This window comes from Varanus komodoensis, unplaced genomic scaffold (assembly GCF_004798865.1).
Source record: "Varanus komodoensis strain SLA01 unplaced genomic scaffold, ASM479886v1 scaffold1, whole genome shotgun sequence".
NCBI lineage: Eukaryota > Metazoa > Chordata > Lepidosauria > Squamata > Varanidae > Varanus > Varanus komodoensis.
Window position 1 is genome coordinate 104,537,705 of NW_025335268.1, and position 17,451 is coordinate 104,555,155.

The window sequence follows — 17,451 nt, forward strand, 5'->3', positions numbered from 1 at the left end:
AGCCGTCATCTTGCTCCCCTTCTGCCTTTTCTTGTGATGGGGGCATGTGAGAGAAGGATGCACTCGCAGTGAAGACCTGGCAGGATCAGAATTCAGCTTCCTCTGAAATCTTCTGACTTGTCTTTCTAAGCATTGCAGAGCAGACTACACATACATTAAATGTATGAAACCCAAACAACATGGCCATAGTTTATATGGTACCTTTTCCAGCTTAAATGCCTACAGGAGTGGTCCTGTGCTAGATGTCTATGTACCTGCCTCAAAGATGGACAGCTGCCACCTTGATCTTCATCTAGCAAGCTCACAAAATATGCCAAAAGCACATAATGTTCAAACATGCTGGCACCATGACCTGTGGAGTGGAATTGAGGGGCGGGGAACGCATATTTACCTGTGCAGTTTATCAGCATCTCCTTCAGCTCCCTCTTCTCTTTCCGCAGCTGGGCCAGCTCAGAGCGGATTTCCTCTTTCTCCTTCTCTAGACGATCTTTCTCTTCAGAGTACCGTTTCACTTCTGCCTCCGTCCTGTTCTTGCCCAGTTTGGTTTCTACAGGGACTGCAGAGAGAGATGTAAAAACTAGACTCAGCAATAGCAGAAAATCTAGCTATGCAGCAGAGCAGTGTGGCAGCTAAATCCACCAGCACAATAGCTTTTAACATGGCTTTTAAAGTTACCAACAACTTAAAATGCTTCATCTTAAGACCCTTGGCTAAAGAGTCTTGACAACAGACACACCTGCATTCACCAGCTTGGGCTGCTCCACTTTCTCTTTGGGTGCTGTCACAACTGTAGAGATGTCCTTAATCTCAGGGCCACCCTGTGGAAAGGCAATTTGCTGTTGCTGGGTCTGGATTTTTACCATAGTTGCCCGTGGTGGTGGTGGTTGTAGATCATCTGCATCCAGAGACTTCTGCTGGGGAATTAAATGAAGAAGAATTGTTTGAAAGCAGCTTTCCTCAACCCACTGCCTTTCAGATATTTGTGACTTCAACTCCCATCGGCCCCAGCCACCGTAACTAGTGGTCAGGAATTCTGGGAATTATAGTCCATACTTTTGGGCACCAAGTTGGAGAAGGTTGTTCTAGAAATTCATTGACATAGGGAGTGGCTAGTTGAAGTCTGGATGTTTATTTGGGACAGGGGTGTGAAGCCTCTTTCAGCCCATGGACCAAATTTCACTTTGGAGAAGCTATCAGGGTCACATTCTGGGCCAAGAAAGGCCAAAACACCTGAAGACAACAGCATATTTTAATCAAAATTTCTTACTGCCAGTTTCTTTCTTGTTACTATTCTCAGAAGAGGCATCTTGACATTTCAGAGTGGGCAAGTAAAGCCAAAACACCACCAGTTGATTGGTGGCCTGGCCTAAGGGCATGGGGTCGGGGGATTGGACATGGCCAGGATTGGACCAGATTTGGCTGCCAGGAAGGCCACACTTGGACCCTGGGCCTGAGGTTCTGATTTAGGATCATGGCAAAGGGCTTCATACAGGACAGCCTCTTCATCCACCTAGCCCCATACTGTCTGCTGCTAGTGACAGTGGCTTTCTTGTATACCAAGCTGAGGTTTGTCCAGCCACTTGCTATTGACCTTTTTCATGGGATGTTACAGGCAAGAACACCAGGGGGAAATACCAGGAGAACAGCAATAGCAGGACACAGCCACTTGTAAAGACTGAGCACTGCTCCTCATGGTTACTTCCTACTTCTTCTAGGTTGCCTTCCTTCAGCTAGCTATATGCATTACTAATGAAGTCACCGTGTGAGGCAGAGCAGGGATTCAACCTGGGACTTTGTGCAGGCCAAGCCTGGGCTCTGCCACTGAGCTATGGACCTTCCCCAGGACCTCTCCATTGTTTCTGTGAAGTACCTGGTCTGGAGTCTCCATGGATCTTCTCCTAGAATCTGCTTCTTTAGGCAGCACTGACACTTCTTTCTCACAGTCTGCTGAGCTCTTTTGGGTGGCTCTTTGCAAAGATGGAGAAAGGGAAGGAGACAGCTGGCCAAGCTTCTTGCCACCACAGTGCATGAAGGATGAAATGGGAGTGAGGTCAAGATAGGTCCTGTCCTGCTCCCCCTCATGCTTACTTTCATTTGGGATCAGTTCCTCCTGAGAAAGGATAAAGGATGCTGCTTATAAATACATCTTCATCTAGAGCAAGATGTCAAGTGAGAACTTAACACCATCTATATTATTATCATTATCCAGAGCCAAACAAAACATTAGTTTAAATCCATTTCTACAGTTACAGCTTTTCCTGTTTTCACTCTAGAGTATATATAAGGCCTCTGATCTGAACTGACACCCTAGCGTGGAGGGTGGAAAGGCTGTTCATATGCCCCCCCATGCCTACTCTAGAGTAATTTTTTAAACAAAGTTATACTTGGTAAATACTGAATTCCAGCAATGTCTGTTTTGGCCCTTACTAATGCCAATCCAATTTAGTGCTGGATGTATAACTAGTGCTCCAGTTTCAATTATTGCTACTAGTTAAGGGCACACATGTGAAAGAAGGCAAATGCCTGCCTCCTTGAGCTTAGGATTACTTTTGCTTCCCAGTAATATCAGCACAGGCAAGAATCAGTAAAAAACACTGCAAAAACTTGCCACTGTCGCCTCTGGAACATCCACGTCGTCATAGAGCTCTTCTTCCTCCTGGCCCTTTGGCAAGTTGTCGATGTACATGTTGGGTTCTGAGAATTTCCTTTGCATTAACCTGGATCAGAGGAATGAAGGTGCACCATCAGAGGGTGTAGAAACCAGAGGGTAATCTTAGACAACATTCCTGTCCGATGTTCTGTTCCGTTTTTTACCATTGCTCCTGACTACTACATCTATACAACATGAATGGGTTCACAAGGTGCTGAAGCAGCTGCACTGTGCAGCCAGCTCCTTTTGTTTCAGGCCCTGTTGTATCCACCTTCTCCGGGGAAGAGCGAGGCTCTTCCAACAGTCTAGGTGGCCCATCTGCTGTCTATCTTTGTCTATACCAGGCTTTGCCAACCTGGTAGCTTTCAGAGGCATTTGGACCACAACTCCCAGAATTCCTATCGGGGAGGGCCTTTGACTGGGAAGTCTGGATGTTGCAGTCCTAATGTGTCTGGCAGGCACAAGGTTGGGGAAGGCTGGTCTATGCTACCCAACAAGAGCAGTGCTCTCTGGCAAAAAATGTCTCTTCCCAGGAATAGTGCGCTTTACTCTGAGAGAAAGGCAAAGTTGTAGCACTCCCGTCTCCCACTCCTGCCCAACACTTTTAATTATGCAAGAGTATTGTGTGTCCTTCCCATGTTAAAGGACATTGACCAAACTGAGCCCTGATTCCTGTTCTGCCAGCTCTGCTCTGGCTCCCTTACCAAAATTAAATTGTCAAAATATTGTCAAAAGCAGAGCACATTATAAGATGCTGGAATCAGTCATTTATCCATTCAGTTTGTGCACCTGATCTTTAAAACATGGTAAGAGAGAAAGGTGCCGACGAGGGCTGGCCCACAGGTACACCACAATCAAGACCCACTGATAAGCAGAGGCTGTGTGTGGTCTGAGGGCACATAATGCAGCTGCTTAGCCAAAACTGAACAGCAGCTCAATGGTACAGTGCATAAGGAGAGCCTGTTGAATCCGAGCAGGGCTCCAGCCAGTCGAACATTCTGTTCACACAGTGGCCAACTGGCTGCCCATGAGGAATCCAGAAGCAGGACATGATGATAAAATGTCAGGTGGTGTTGTACATTTGGTTTACTTAGGAGGATTCCTGGGCAGAGATGATGTTGTGTTTCAGTTTTAAAATTGTGACCCAGCTTAAGAAAAGGTGCTATGAAGTCACAATTCTACATTAAGGAAAAAAACCCCTCAGGGTGCAATCCTATGTGCATAGAAAAATTCAGAGTTCCAGCTTGGAAACATGCTCCAAGGAGCTGGACCTCCAAATCTGGAGAATCCTCCCCCGCCCTCGCAGCCATTAAGGTTCTTTCCACACTGGCTGTGCCTGTAAGGTTGCAAGACCGACCTTGGAGCTGGTGTGAGCGAGGGACATTCTGGGGCCTGGGAGGGAAGGCCCGGGACCCTGCCAGGATACCATACAGCCTGACAGCATCCCAGCTTGTCTCCCTTGTGAGCAGACACAAACAACTTAGGCACCCGAACTCAGCCATCCTTTTCAGGGTGGGAGAAGCATATTTCTTCCATACGCCCATACTCCTTTTGTCCTTTATAGGAGGCCTATAATCCTTTCAGTTTGGAGGGCTACAGGCCACCCTGTTGGACTGCACCCTTACACAATGCACGGTAACAGAAAATACATGTCAGGCAGGAACAGAAGCATGTGGGATTAATGCCCACACAGACTGTATGATATAGAACTGGTGAAGGGATATGGAAAACCAAGCAAGCCCCCTTGTTTCACATCACTCTTTGAAGGTCAAAGTGCTCCAAGAAAGATGTGTTATTTCTCCAGCTAATCTTAATGATCACATCAGAAAGTAATAGGCAATAGTAATTTTCAAGAGCTTGTTTTTGTCATGTTTTGTTTTACCATGTCATTCTCAAGCAATGGATATTTTAATTGATTGTACCTCATATGATGGTTATTTACATATCAGAGCCAACTCATTTGTTGCTGCTTCTTGCTAACAATCACATCCCTGCCAATTGTACATTTAACCACTTCCAGGCAAAGCCTCTCCTTTTGTAGGGGCCAGCAGCATTTGTAGAAATACACCACAAGAAAAGGGGTCTGACCATCAAACGCCCCCACAGTCACTTACAGAAATGAATTCTTTGCTGCACTGACAATGCAGGAAACCCTGTCAGCATCGACATAATCATAGGTAAGCTCCTCGGGGTCTGTTTTTGAGCCAGATTCTGATAAAAGGAGACCAAGCCAGTGGCCCATTTCTTCACAAGACTTGGCCTACAAAATAACCAAAGAAGAAATCCACCATTACGGCTTTAGGCCAAACTTACCATGAGATGCCCACCCTCAACCTTAGAAAGTCTTCTGGTGAGAAATGGGTTGGATTTAGTGGAAAGGGCTAGAGCCTGGAGGGAGGGTGTCTTTCCTTCCTCCCCGCAGTAGTCCTCTAAAAAGCCTCCTCCAGGGTCAATGGGCCGTGCTCAATCAATGGGCTGGTGTGCTGGGGCTGAGAGGGAAGACTGTCCCCTAAAACTGAGCAGAGGAACCTTTAGTTGAGAGGACTGCAGGGAGAAGGAGGAAGGGATGGGAAGCTTTCTACCTGCTCCTTTTCTCCATTTCTTTGGATCCAACCAGTAGTGTTGTGATAATTGTTGAAATGTAGGCACTTAGCATGATAGTCTTCATAGCAAAACTGCCAAGGACTGTCCAAATGAACAAGTAGCTGGGTTGATCCATATGAACAAACTAGTTCTAGCAGTTTTCATCTCCATCAGGAGCAGGTCTCTCAAAAAGCTAATGGGTCTTAATCGGACTTTCAAGAGCCAGCCACCCCACAGTACTTCTCTTTATAGCATGGATAGCTTACAGCAATGAACTGGTTCACAGCTAAGGACAGTCGATGGATTAACCCCTGAGCTGTTATGCACTAGTGGGAAAAAGTGGGTGTGCTGCCTGCCACTTCCGGTTTTATTCAGCAGCCCATGAAAAGTTACTTTGTAGGCTGCTGGTGACATGTGAACCCAAGTCAATGGGTATCTAAGGGATAAACAACTCAGCCCATGGGTGGTTGTCACACATCAACTGGCCCAGAATACTGTTGCTGGGAGAATCCATTTCCCACCTCCATCTGCTGTGAGGATTTTAGCTAAGCTCAGAGGGAACGGGGTTTCGAAGAGAGAGTAGTAACATGTAATGTCTGTCTCTGCTAATCAACAAGTGCCATTACTTCAATTCTAAGAACCCTGCCTTCACTTCCTCCAAGACAGTCTAAGAAGTGTTGGAGATGAAGGCACATTAAAAGATGCTCAAAATTAAATATGTCCAAACATGTAAACACATTTCAATTTTAATAGTCTTGCTTTTTTATTTTATGTTTTAAATCTCTCTCTCTCTTTCAAGGATTCTGCGTTCAAGGCTCAGTTTGTTCGGCTGTCATAGATAATAGCCTAGCTGTCTGAAAAAAATGCACAAATACATTTCACTGCACAAAGAGAGCAGTAGCATAATAGCCATGATCAGGCATGTCAAGTACTGTCATTTCATTTTCTTTAATTTTTGCCAGAAGAGGGCACCAGTTTGGTTTTCTTAATGTTATATGACTCAGTGGGCTCAAAAGTTATTTTGAATAAACCTTCAGTGGTTGAAGGAAAATACCCTGAAAGGCCCATGAGAAATGATTTTATAAATTCTAATTGGTATGAATGAAAATGCTGAGGCTACAGTCTGCCTTAGCTTCATGAATGAGGATAATTCGAAAACAAAAATGCTATGAAGTGGCCCTTTTTTAAGTTCCACCTGCCTCAGCAATCCATCTGTTAAACAGAAACAAAATCCAGACTCTCTAGCTATCACTGGCAGGCCTGTTGTTGGCTGCAAAGATTCCTCCCACTCCAAAATGCAGGAAATTTGTCATATTTTCCTCCTACTATAATGCTGCTGATGTCAAAGGATCTAAGATTAGAGGTAAACAGAGAAGAAAAACAACTCTGACCCAAGGCAAGTGAAAGTAACAGATGGGCGCACCTTGCCCCCCCCCCCCCCCCACCCCACGTCTTTTCCAAGTTGGCTTCACAGCTGGTGAAAACCAAAGGTCACTTCACTGAAGTGACACTGATACTTTCCAGGACCCTTACTTTTCTTCTTGAAGAAGAAGAAGCCCATGACTCAGAAACCGAATTGGTTAATCCAGCTGGCTGCTTATTTCAGAAAACAGGTCAGGTTGCTGCTGAATACTTGCCACCTGCCTGTCTTCTAAGTACTGTACATACACTGAAAAGCAAGACAATCCCAAGAGCCTAAGAAAAAGGAAGAGGTTGGTCTTCCCTTTGCCATGCTATCATTTCCTGGAAGGGAGGAAAGTGCTCTTTTAGTGGCCCCTTGGTCCTCTGGCTGACCCATGAGACTACAGTGTGCTGTTTCCAGCCCTGCAGCCCCAGGACAACAGTTCTCAAGATCCAAATCAGAGGTTTCGATTTGCATCTCCCTCCTTCAAATGCAACAGATAATTTCTGCCCACTGAATGCAGCATTTCTTTGGAGAAAAAGGCAGGATAGAAACACGACACACACATACTCGGCCAGGCTAGCTGCTTGTCATGTTCTTGCATGTCCTATATGCATGTGCTGTATGCATTCTATCTGTCCAGGGTTATGGGAAGCAAGCATGCTCCTCTTTCACACTTCCTCTGTGCACACACAAGAAAGTGAAATTTAGAGGTGGTTGTGCCAGCCAAAATAGCACCCCATCCCCAAGGGAAGTGGGACAATCAGCTGAGTTTTAAAAAAAAGAAGCGAGGTGGAGGGAAAAAGCCCTCTGCAGGGATCACCAGAAGCAGCTCCCAAGTGCAGGGGCTGAGCGCATGCTTTGCTTGCAGAAGGTCCCCACTTTGATGCTTGTTATCTTCACGCCAAGCTGCAAAACCTGCATGGGGCACCTGCAGCCAGTCAGTTGACAAGACAGCAGTTTTGTCCACTTTCTGCATTGGAGAAAAAAGGCTGAAAGTTCCTACTTAACCTCTGACTGAAGAGCAGGTACATCTGGGAGACAAATTCACCCAGACAGAGGGAGAGAGGGCTTGTTTGAAGAGGAGACCAAAGAGAGAATGTAGGAGAGAGAGAGAAAAGCCACCGCTGGAATACACCCTGAACAGACTACCTCTGTTGAAAAATCTTCCCACTGCGGCAATTTTGCCCCTTTTCCTTCCAGCTGCAGTGCTGATTATGGATTTCTTGTTAACCTGAAGTATTTTAAATGGTATTATATCTGTGGTTATATTTGCATTGTTTTTAAAAGTTATTGAGGTTATTTTGTTACTGCAAACACCCTTGAAGACTGTCTTGGTTGAACTTTAAGACGCAATAAATATTTTTTCTTTCTGCTGAAAATCTCTCTCCTAATTATGTATCCATGCAATTTAATCAAATCACCCGCAGGAATGTGGTAGACATTATTTCAAAATGGCTATGCGAACATGGGAAACTAATCTATACAAATGGTTCCCCAGGCAATGGTTTCTGCTATGCTCTTAACAGTGCCCCATTCAGTTCTTTGGCACAATGAGTAAGTGCATGACCTGTACCTCTAACATGGCCCGCTCATCCCCATTATGCAGGATACGGAATGAGTAGAGATGGTCAGGACTGGGGTCTGGAACAATTTCACAGCCTAGCAGGTTCAGAGGCTGCTGCGCCGTTTTGCTTCTGTTCTTGTCCTGGTAGAAATGGAGCTGCCCATCTTTCACATGGCACCACCGAGATCTCCACTGGCTGTTCACTAGTACATTCAGGTATGCTGCAAAGAATGACATGCTCCCTTAGTAGCAATTACTCCTGGAGTGACTGGGAATGTATATAACTGTGTCACCAGATCCTGACCATTTGTTGCCAATGGTAGGAAAGTTCTAGCATATGCAGCAGGCCGGGCTCCACAAGAAAACATGCAGATCAAGAACCAGATTCTGATAGGAAAAGGTATATTTAGAATACAGATTGAGATGTATAAATAAGATATGGACTCATGGTCAAAAATTCTGGGTAGTCAGATTTTGGACTGCTCAACACCCCCCTTTTTTAATTTTGATAATTAAAAGTTTAAAATTCCTCAAAACTCTTTTGATTGAAATACCTCACCAATGAGCTTTCTTTTCAGAAAGAAAAAAGAAAAGGAGTGCCAGAGTCTTCTTAACATCAGCTGCATTTGTGTGTCACCCTTAGATTGTGCTCTTTAATCTCCTGTTGGTGGTGGGGACTGAATAGATATAGCTATTTCATAAGGGTGTCTTTCAGATCACTTACTACAAGTATCCAAAGACTTCTCTGGACTGTCCAGTGAGGCAGATTTCTTTCTCCCAAGGTGCATCAAGTTGCTCAGTTTTAAACCAGATGTGCCTTTCTTCTTAGCTAATAATAATAATAGTTAGAAAATAAATCACATCAAAGCATGTATCAAATTGAATTTCTAAAATAACAGGCAGGAGAATCATTATATTCAATCTGTATTTTAACAGGTTAATCATACAAGCAATAGACTAATGCAAAGCCCTATTCCGATATGAGCCAGTATGATACTTTAGAAATAAACTGAAAGTGGAACAGGTTGTCTGTAGGTCCCACTCATGGAATTAGTCACCCAAGCTCCTGAGCAACAGAAATACCTTATTTCAGTGCCAACAGGTAACTGGCCATTTTATGATTGGAAGCATCACACAGAATACTCTTCAGCAGCAATCATACCGCCAGTGAGTTTGAGATGGGGGAAATATTCAGAAGTGCGGGACTTCAAAGTGATCTTCCCTTGCACGAGAAGTTGCACCCCACTGAAGTCAGCCCAGACCCTCCCATTCAGCCCCACCCATTTATGCATAGAAAACAAGATTTCTCTTTGCAAGGTGAGTGGGATTACGCAGCCTCATCCCTAGACAGACATGCAGACCTTTCAACCAACTTCAAAATCTATTGGACCGATGGCTTTGATCATGCACTGAATTCCCTGCTAGGCTGAGAGAATGACAAATATAAACCCATCAGGAAATGACGCTTTTGAGAACCATCAGAAGCATTATTTTCATGCTTGGTGCTGGTCAGACAAGCTCTGCCCTGCTGCTTCTTGTTAAGCCTCCCTCTTCACAAAGATGAGTGTTTTGTTTTGGTTGCAAAGAGAGATGGGGCTGTGCCACCTGGGTTTTGCAAACATCCCTTCTCCAGGTATTTGCAAAAACACTTGCAGATTTCCAAATATTTGTAAGGGATTCTCATAAAAGCCAGGTTGGATTTTTGCCAAGCAGATGTCATTTGTCTGCCTTTAATGTGACTGTTTTTCTCAGGTCTGCTCAGATAAAATGCTTGCCTATATTTTTCTGAATAAACATGACAATTTAACACAGCAAACTTTCTAGCGGAGGCTTTGTTGAGCACTTGCCATTCGTCACTCATAGTTGTCTATGGCTGTATTGAATCATGCCTCCACTTTCTAGTTTTGCTTGTTTCACAAAAATATTTGCATGGGGAGGGGTTTGGGGGGAGGGGGCAAGTAAAATCCAGTATTTTGGGCATTGCAAGACCAAGTGCAACTCTCCACCGGTGCAGCTGCATTATTTCTCATTGTTCCACTGTACCACATCACCATCTAGAGACTGTGTAACACAGCATACAAAAAGGAAAAAATATATATATATTTTTCAGCCAGTCCTAAAGAAGGCATCCCTGGATCCAGAGGTGGCCGCCAATTATAGACCGGTGGCCAACATCCCGTTCCTGGGCAAGGTGCTAGAGCGGGTGGTGGTGGGACAACTCCAAGCACTCTTGGATGAAACTGATTATCTGGACCCATTTCAGTCTGGCTTCAGACCCGGGTATGGCACTGAATCTGCCTTGCTCGCCCTGTACGATGACCTGTGCAGGGAGAGAGACGGGGGAGTGCATCCCTGTTGGTTCTCCTGGACCTCTCAGCGGCTTTCGATACCATCGACCATGGTATCCTTCTGAACAGGCTAGCGGGAGTGGGAGTAGGAGGCACCGCATGGTGGTGGTTCCGCTCCAATCTCAATGGCCAATTTCAGAAGGTGGTGCTGGGGGACTATGGCTCTGCGCCATGGCAGTTATGCCATGAAGTTCTGCAGGTGTCCATTTTGTCCCCCTTGCTATTCAACATCTACATGAAACTGCTGGGAGAGGTCATCAGGAGGTGTGGGCTGCGGAATCATCAGTATGCTGATGATATCCAGCTCTACCTCTCGTTTTCCACCAATCCAGGTGAGGCAGTGGCTGTGCTGAACCGGTGCCTGGCCGAGGTAATGGGCTGGATGAGGGCCAATAAACTGAAGCTCAATCCAGACAAGACGGAGGTCCTGTTGGTGGGTGGCTTGGGCCTCGGGATGGGGGACTTGGGCCTTGTCCTAAATGGGGTTGCACTCCCTCTGAGGGACAGGGTTCGCAGCTTAGGAGTGCTCCTCGACCCTGAGCTGTCTGTAGAAGCTCAGGTGACGGTGGTGGCGAGGAGCGCCTTCCTTCAGCTTCGGCTGATACATCAGCTGCGTCCCTTCCTGGAGAACAACTGCCTGGCGACAGTGACACATGCACTGGTAACTTCCTGATAAGATTTCTGTAACACGCTCTATGTGGGGCTACCCTTGAAGATGGTCCGGATACTTCAATTGGTGCAGAATAGAGCTGCCAGGTTGCTGACAGGGACTGGGCGTTATTCTCATATAACTCCACTGGCTTCCGATTGGCTTCCGATTGAAGTCCGGGCCCAATTCAAGGTGTTGGTTATGACCTATAAAGCCCTAAACGGCTTGGGACCTGGATATCTAAAGGGATGCTTGCGCCCATATATGCCGTCCCACCCCTTGAGATCAGCAATGGATGCCCTTCTCCGGGAACCCTCTGTGAATGATATTAGGAGGGTGAGCACCCAGAGGAGGGTTTTCTCTGCGGTGGCGCCCCATCTATGGAATGCACTCCCCAGAAAGGTCCGCCTGGCACCGTCGTTATTTGTTTTTTGGCGCCAGGCTAAGACCTTTTTATTTAAAACTTATTTTAATTGCTAAATTATTGAATTAATTAGGATTTTAAAATTAGCCGAGAATGCACCGGGGGTTTTTTAATATTTTTTCTTTTAAATTATTATATTTTTATTATTTATGTATGTTTTTATGTATTTTTTGTGAGCCGCCCTGAGGCTTTGTTGCGATGGGGTCGGCATAGAAATGTTTTAAATAAATAAATGAATGAATGAATGAATGAATGAATGAATGAATGTAGTGATCCCAACTTAATTCAACAATCTGGAAGTGAAGTAGCAGATTTAATGGCCTCATCTAGAAGAATTCAGAGTGGCCATCTAGCATTCTGCCACATGGTTAGGAGAACGTTACCATTTATCCACATTTCCTCAGAAATGTAGGACAGTAAGTATGGCTGGATGCAGTAAAGCAGTTAAGACTGCTGAGCCAGGGTTCTTGTCCACACTTGGCCATGAAATTCACAGGTCACTCACTTTAAGCCCAACCTACCTCATAGAGTTGCTGTTGTGAGATTGGCAGCAGAAGCCCTCCTCCGGGAACCCTCTGTGAAAAATATTAGGAGACAGAGTACCTGGAGGAGGGCCTTCTCTGCGGTGGCGCCCCGACTATGGAATGCGCTCCCCAGAGAGGTCCGCCTGGCGCTGTCTTTTATATGTTTTTTGGCACCAGGTTAAGACCTTTTTATTTAATCAATATTTTAATAAGTTTTAATATTGAATTTTATCATATTTTAATTGCAGCCAGAGTGGATCATTAATTAATTAATGTTATGTTAGATATTTGTATTTTATTTGTGTAAGCCATCCTGAGGTGCTTGCAAAGGACAGCATACAGATATCATAAATAAATAAATGGGAGCTATGTGAGCTACCTTGGATTTCTTACAAAAGGAAAAAGAAGGAGAAATATAAATGCAGTGTCATCATCTCTGCAGAAAATCACTGACTAACCAATGGATCCAAAATGTGCTTGCTTACTTTCACATCGCTCTGGATTCTAGTCCAAGAATGAATTCCTCTTGTGACTGATATGACTATAAGAACGGAGACATGTAGCTACTACTCCCTTCCTTTAAAAGGGCCAACAGGTGGTCTCTGGGGAGAGGTTGTAGTTCAGTGGTACAGCACATGCTGTGCAGGCAGGAAGTCCTCAACAGGATCTCTGGTATCTCTGGTTCTAAAGGATTGGGCAGCAGATTATGCAAATGGTCTCTTTTAGCCTGAGACCTTGGTCAGCCACCAGAAGGCGAAGGAAACAGCAGAGGTGTTGATCGGGTACCCGCTGGTTTGCTCTAGGGGTTGGGGTTCGGTCTTCAGAGCTTGCTCTGCACTAAACCTTTTTGCCTTTCCATGAGTAAGAGGGTACCCATGTTCCTCCAAGACAGCCAGGTCGCCCTGCTATGTCATATGATGTCACTATGTGGGTTCACCATCACCATTTCTCTTAGTTCAAAAAGAAAATGAACGCAGCAGACGAGCTCCAGGCAATTCAGTTCCAAGCAGACCACCTGCTCATGCAAAAGGCCTGACAGACACACACCTTCCAGTTCCTCTTCTCTCTGCTCCTAACTCCACAATGATAGTCACTTTTAAAACAATTACCATCTTTAGTTTCTGTCAGCTCTATGTGACCATCAGTGCTGCTTCCGCTTTCTGATGCCCCCGAATATCTCTCAGCTGGCTCCAGCTGTAAACAAGAAGCAGAAATGAAATGTATAGAACCAAGGACAGGGCAGCAGAAGAGCATTTGCTGAAATATTGGTTTCTCTTAGGAGAAACTACATTCAGCTTTTGCCAACATGGTCTCAGGATAGGAGACGGTGTCAAAACCGTGAACAGAAGTAAAGAAAACCTGCATGTGGACTTATATGGTGGTTGTGTTGCAGAGCAGGAAGGGTTGGGCACCAGCTGAAAACCCACACTGTCGCAGGGTCCCACTGGAAGGAGCTTCCCAGGGTTGCTCCATCTGCCCACCCCTGAAAACTGTGTCTTCCCCTGGCCCTTGCCCTGGCCCAGATGACGGCCATGGCGGTGTTGAGGAGGAACAGCAATGCCACCGCTTACTCGCTCCCTGGTTTCCTTCTCATTAAGCCAGCCAGCAAGCAGTCAAAGTGATAAAGAAGAGGGTAAGTAGCAATAGCAGCTGATGGCAATGGTGGGGAGAAGGTGGACTCTCTCAAGCGGTCTTGCTCAAGGGCCCTCAAGAACCTGGAACAAGCACTTGTGGGAATAAAGACCCATGCATAAGCCAAGATTTCCTGACAAAGAACTGTATTTTGCACTAGAACTGCATGTTTTCGAGGTGCCTGAAGGTCTAGTGAGTGGTCAATAAGCACCCCTCCCCTCTGTTATACACAGTTGCTCAAGGTGAAGGCAGTCACCTTTCCTTATACTTACTCCCAATATTTTTCAAAAGTTTTATGAGGCATGTTGATATTTGTGCCGCGCTCAAATTAATGACATGTTTTTGTGCTTTCCTCTTATGCCCTTATGACCATATACTTCATGACTTTCTAGTTGCAACTGTCTCTATGAAATTTATGTGTCATGTCAATAGCTCCCAACTTAGTTGAACCACCTCATGTAATGTTCTTTATATTGTGGCAAGTGCAATGAAATCCCTTTTTGGTGTCATTTTTTCCCCAGTGATACTTATTTCCTAATGCTGTCTTGAAAAATGTTCACCATACCCAGGAATCTTTAGTTTTTAATGAGTCCCCAGTTCATAGTAAGGTCTCGTTCTAGAAATGGGCTTATAACTCATGATATAATATTGGCATATGGGTGCTTACAAGAAGGGAAAAAAAGTCCTTCCTCAAATTGTCCTAGTTTTAGTCCAGTTTTTCTTTAATCCAAGATGTGTGTGTGTTTAAAACATTACAAAATATCCATATATTCCTTATTCATATTTCTCCTAGTTTCAGTTCTGCAGTAAGTTAAATTGACTACAGCTTACAACTCTGAAAGCATCCGTCTGTAAAATCATTTCCCTTTCACCTAGTATGTTTGTCTTTTTGCCTTTATAGCTAGAGGGATATCCAAAATCTTTCTGCTTCCAGATTGTTTGTTTATATAACTCTTGCCTTCGGGTTTGAACACAGCTAAATCTATCAGCTCTGTCTAAAACCAGATTTTAGCTTGAAATGAACTTATTGGAAAATTGAGTGCCTACAAAAGAAGTGTTGATGCTGAAGAAATGGAAAGGCAGCTTGATGCTGTTCCAACCATGCTTCTTTCAGCAAAAAGAAGCCTGTGTTCTCTTTATATGTAAAAGTTTCAACATTTTCCTGTTTTGACAATGGAAATTACTTCCAAAGGTGATCTTTTTTAAAAAAGAGAGAGAGAAAAGAACAGAAAAATATGTTTCAACAGAAGATTTTAAAAGCTACTCTTTAAATATCACCTCTCTTCAGAGGTAAGACATACTTTGGGATAACAGAACCGCTGGGAGTCTGGAACATATTGGTTCCCTTCACGCAGACCATCTGAATAGAGTCCACTTGTCTCCTGAATTACCTATGTGGAATGAAAGAGAGAAATAGCCATGAACAAGACCTTTCCCCATGGTCATTTAGGGAATTTATGTATTTGATTTATCCCTCTCCCCTCCCCCTTTCAACCAAAATAATGGCACTCAAGGCAGCTTACAAAAGCAATTCAAAACGGATCAAAATTATAACATTCCAGAAATACCCTTGCAAAAACAGAGCAAAACTTCACAACAATTGCAAAATAGTAAGAGGTCAGCACCCAACCTATTGAACCCACGTCTAGGCCAAAGATCCTCTTGAATAAAGCAATCTTCTCCTACCAGTGGAAGTATCACATGCTGGGGTTCCACAGCCTGGGAGCAACCCTTGAAAAGACTCTTTGTTGTTGTTGTTGTTCTGTGCTGTCAGTTGTTAACTGACACACTACTCAGTTCATACCAAGTTTCTCTTGAGCAGAGAATAAGCTCCTTCAAATAAGTGACTGTATGAACTATGAACAACATCAGAGGATGTGCACAGTCAGCTCCAACAGTGTTCCAAGTGGATTCGGGGTAGCTTCCTATGCAATCACCTGTACAAAGACTGGTGGAAATATCCAAATAACGATCACCACACATGTCAGATAGGGGTGCAAGTTTTTTTCTCGTGTCCTTTTAACCTACCATCAGATTATTCTATTCTATTCTATTCTATTCTATTCTATTCTATTTATTTATTAAAACATTTCTATGCCACCCCATTCGCCGAAGCCTCGGGGCGGCTCACAACATAAAATTAAAATACAAGAAATAACAATATAAAAGAAGTCGCCCTGGCCAGATAAAATAAGCAAATAATATTAACAATCAAAATGACGTTTACATAAAAAGGTCTTCGCCTGGCACCGAAAAGCAAATAACGACGGTGCCAGGCGGACCTCTCTGGGGAGCGCATTCCATAGATTGGGTGCCACCGCAGAGAAAGCCCTCCTCCGAGTACATACCCTCCTAATTTCTTTCACGGAGGGTTCCCGGAGAAGGGCCTCTCCCGCAGATCTCAAGGGGCGGTCGGGCATATATGGATGTAAGCGCTCCTTCAGGTAACCAGGTCCCAAGCCGTTCAGGGCTTTATAGGTCATCACCTATACCTTGAATTGGGCCCAGACTTCAATGGGAAGCCAGTGAAGCTGACGGAGGACTGGAGTCATGTGAACATAACGCCCAGTCCCCATCAGCAGCCTGGCAGCTCTATTTTCAACTGTCTTACTATAAAAGTCTCATGGACACTTGCTGAATTCTGCAGATTAAAAGAATATGACTGGGCTGCTTGCCCCTAAATTAAATGCAGGGTCCTAAGGTGTTTCCCACCAGTGCTCCCATACATTTTAAGGGAAAAGCAGCAATTAACATGGCCAAGCATCTTTGCTTTCTATTTGGGCATCTCTGTCTGAGAACAAATCTGAGTGGGATAGTGTAACTTGATGTCCTGCAACAGCAGGGGGTTGGACCCAATGGCTTTCATGGCCCCTTCCAACTCTACTATTCTATGATTCTAAATTATTGCATGAGAAGGTACCTGAATCTTCACAGCAAAACTCTGTTGTTTCTTGGACTTTGGGCCAGAGGACCAAGGCAAAACCCAAAAGCTGTAAAACCTGGATTTTGTTTTTAAAAGCTTATTATATACACCAATCAACCATTTTGAAATACCACCAGAGTCCCACTCATGCATTGCTCACATGTAGAGTCTTTCTGATACAAACAGGACGCCCTGCTTTGTGCCCCACACCAAATGCCACAAGAGCCTCTAGCACAGAGACAGGGAATCCGAAACCTTACTGGGACTGCAATTTCCACATCCCTGGCCATTGGCTGCGGTAGACAGGCTCATAGGAGATGGAATCCAACAATAACGGGAAGGCCACTGGCTACCCACCTCTGTTCTAGCAACATCTGCATGTTGAAGACAGTTGTCTGCCAAGGAGCCTCAGTGCACTAGTGACGGCTTGTGCATGGGCTTCCACAGGACCAGGGCACCTGTTTGCACAGCCGTGTGTGCACTGAGACTCCTCTGCAAAGTGCTGCACTTGACAGAGGACAGTTCATAGGCAGGGCTAAAAGCACACCCCTGATGCTTACCTGGTGTGGAAGGCTTGATTAGGGCTTTGGCTGTCAGGTGTGTGGTGTGTAGAAGTGTAAGCTGTATTTCGGTGATGTGTGCTTAATGCTGCTCAGCCAACTTTCATCCTATGGCTTCCCTAAAGCCTTCAGATAGTTTTTATGTGGTTTGATTAAGTATAAAAAACAAATTTTGCCCACAATGGATAG

At 44.7% G+C, this 17,451-nt stretch overlaps 1 protein-coding gene across 4 annotated transcripts in view; it reads right to left on the bottom strand.

Annotated features, from left to right (window-relative positions):
* Positions 1-17,451, bottom strand: part of AFAP1L2 (actin filament associated protein 1 like 2) — a 107,819-nt gene that overhangs the window by 4,490 nt on the left and 85,878 nt on the right. For 2 of the 4 annotated variants that reach the window (XM_044439353.1, XM_044439372.1), the window contains 9 exons: positions 15,081-15,170; positions 13,257-13,341; positions 8,927-9,031; positions 8,212-8,423; positions 4,765-4,910; positions 2,609-2,717; positions 1,871-2,110; positions 737-911; positions 392-556 (listed from right to left, as the gene is read on the bottom strand). In XM_044439353.1, coding sequence (XP_044295288.1) covers positions 392-556; positions 737-911; positions 1,871-2,110; positions 2,609-2,717; positions 4,765-4,910; positions 8,212-8,423; positions 8,927-9,031; positions 13,257-13,341; positions 15,081-15,170 — 1,327 coding nt within the window. Of the gene's footprint in view, positions 1-391; positions 557-736; positions 915-1,870; positions 2,111-2,608; positions 2,718-4,764; positions 4,911-8,211; positions 8,424-8,926; positions 9,032-13,256; positions 13,342-15,080; positions 15,171-17,451 lie in introns of all 4 variants that reach the window. The other 2 variants (XM_044439342.1, XM_044439361.1) reach the window with 1 other exon arrangement.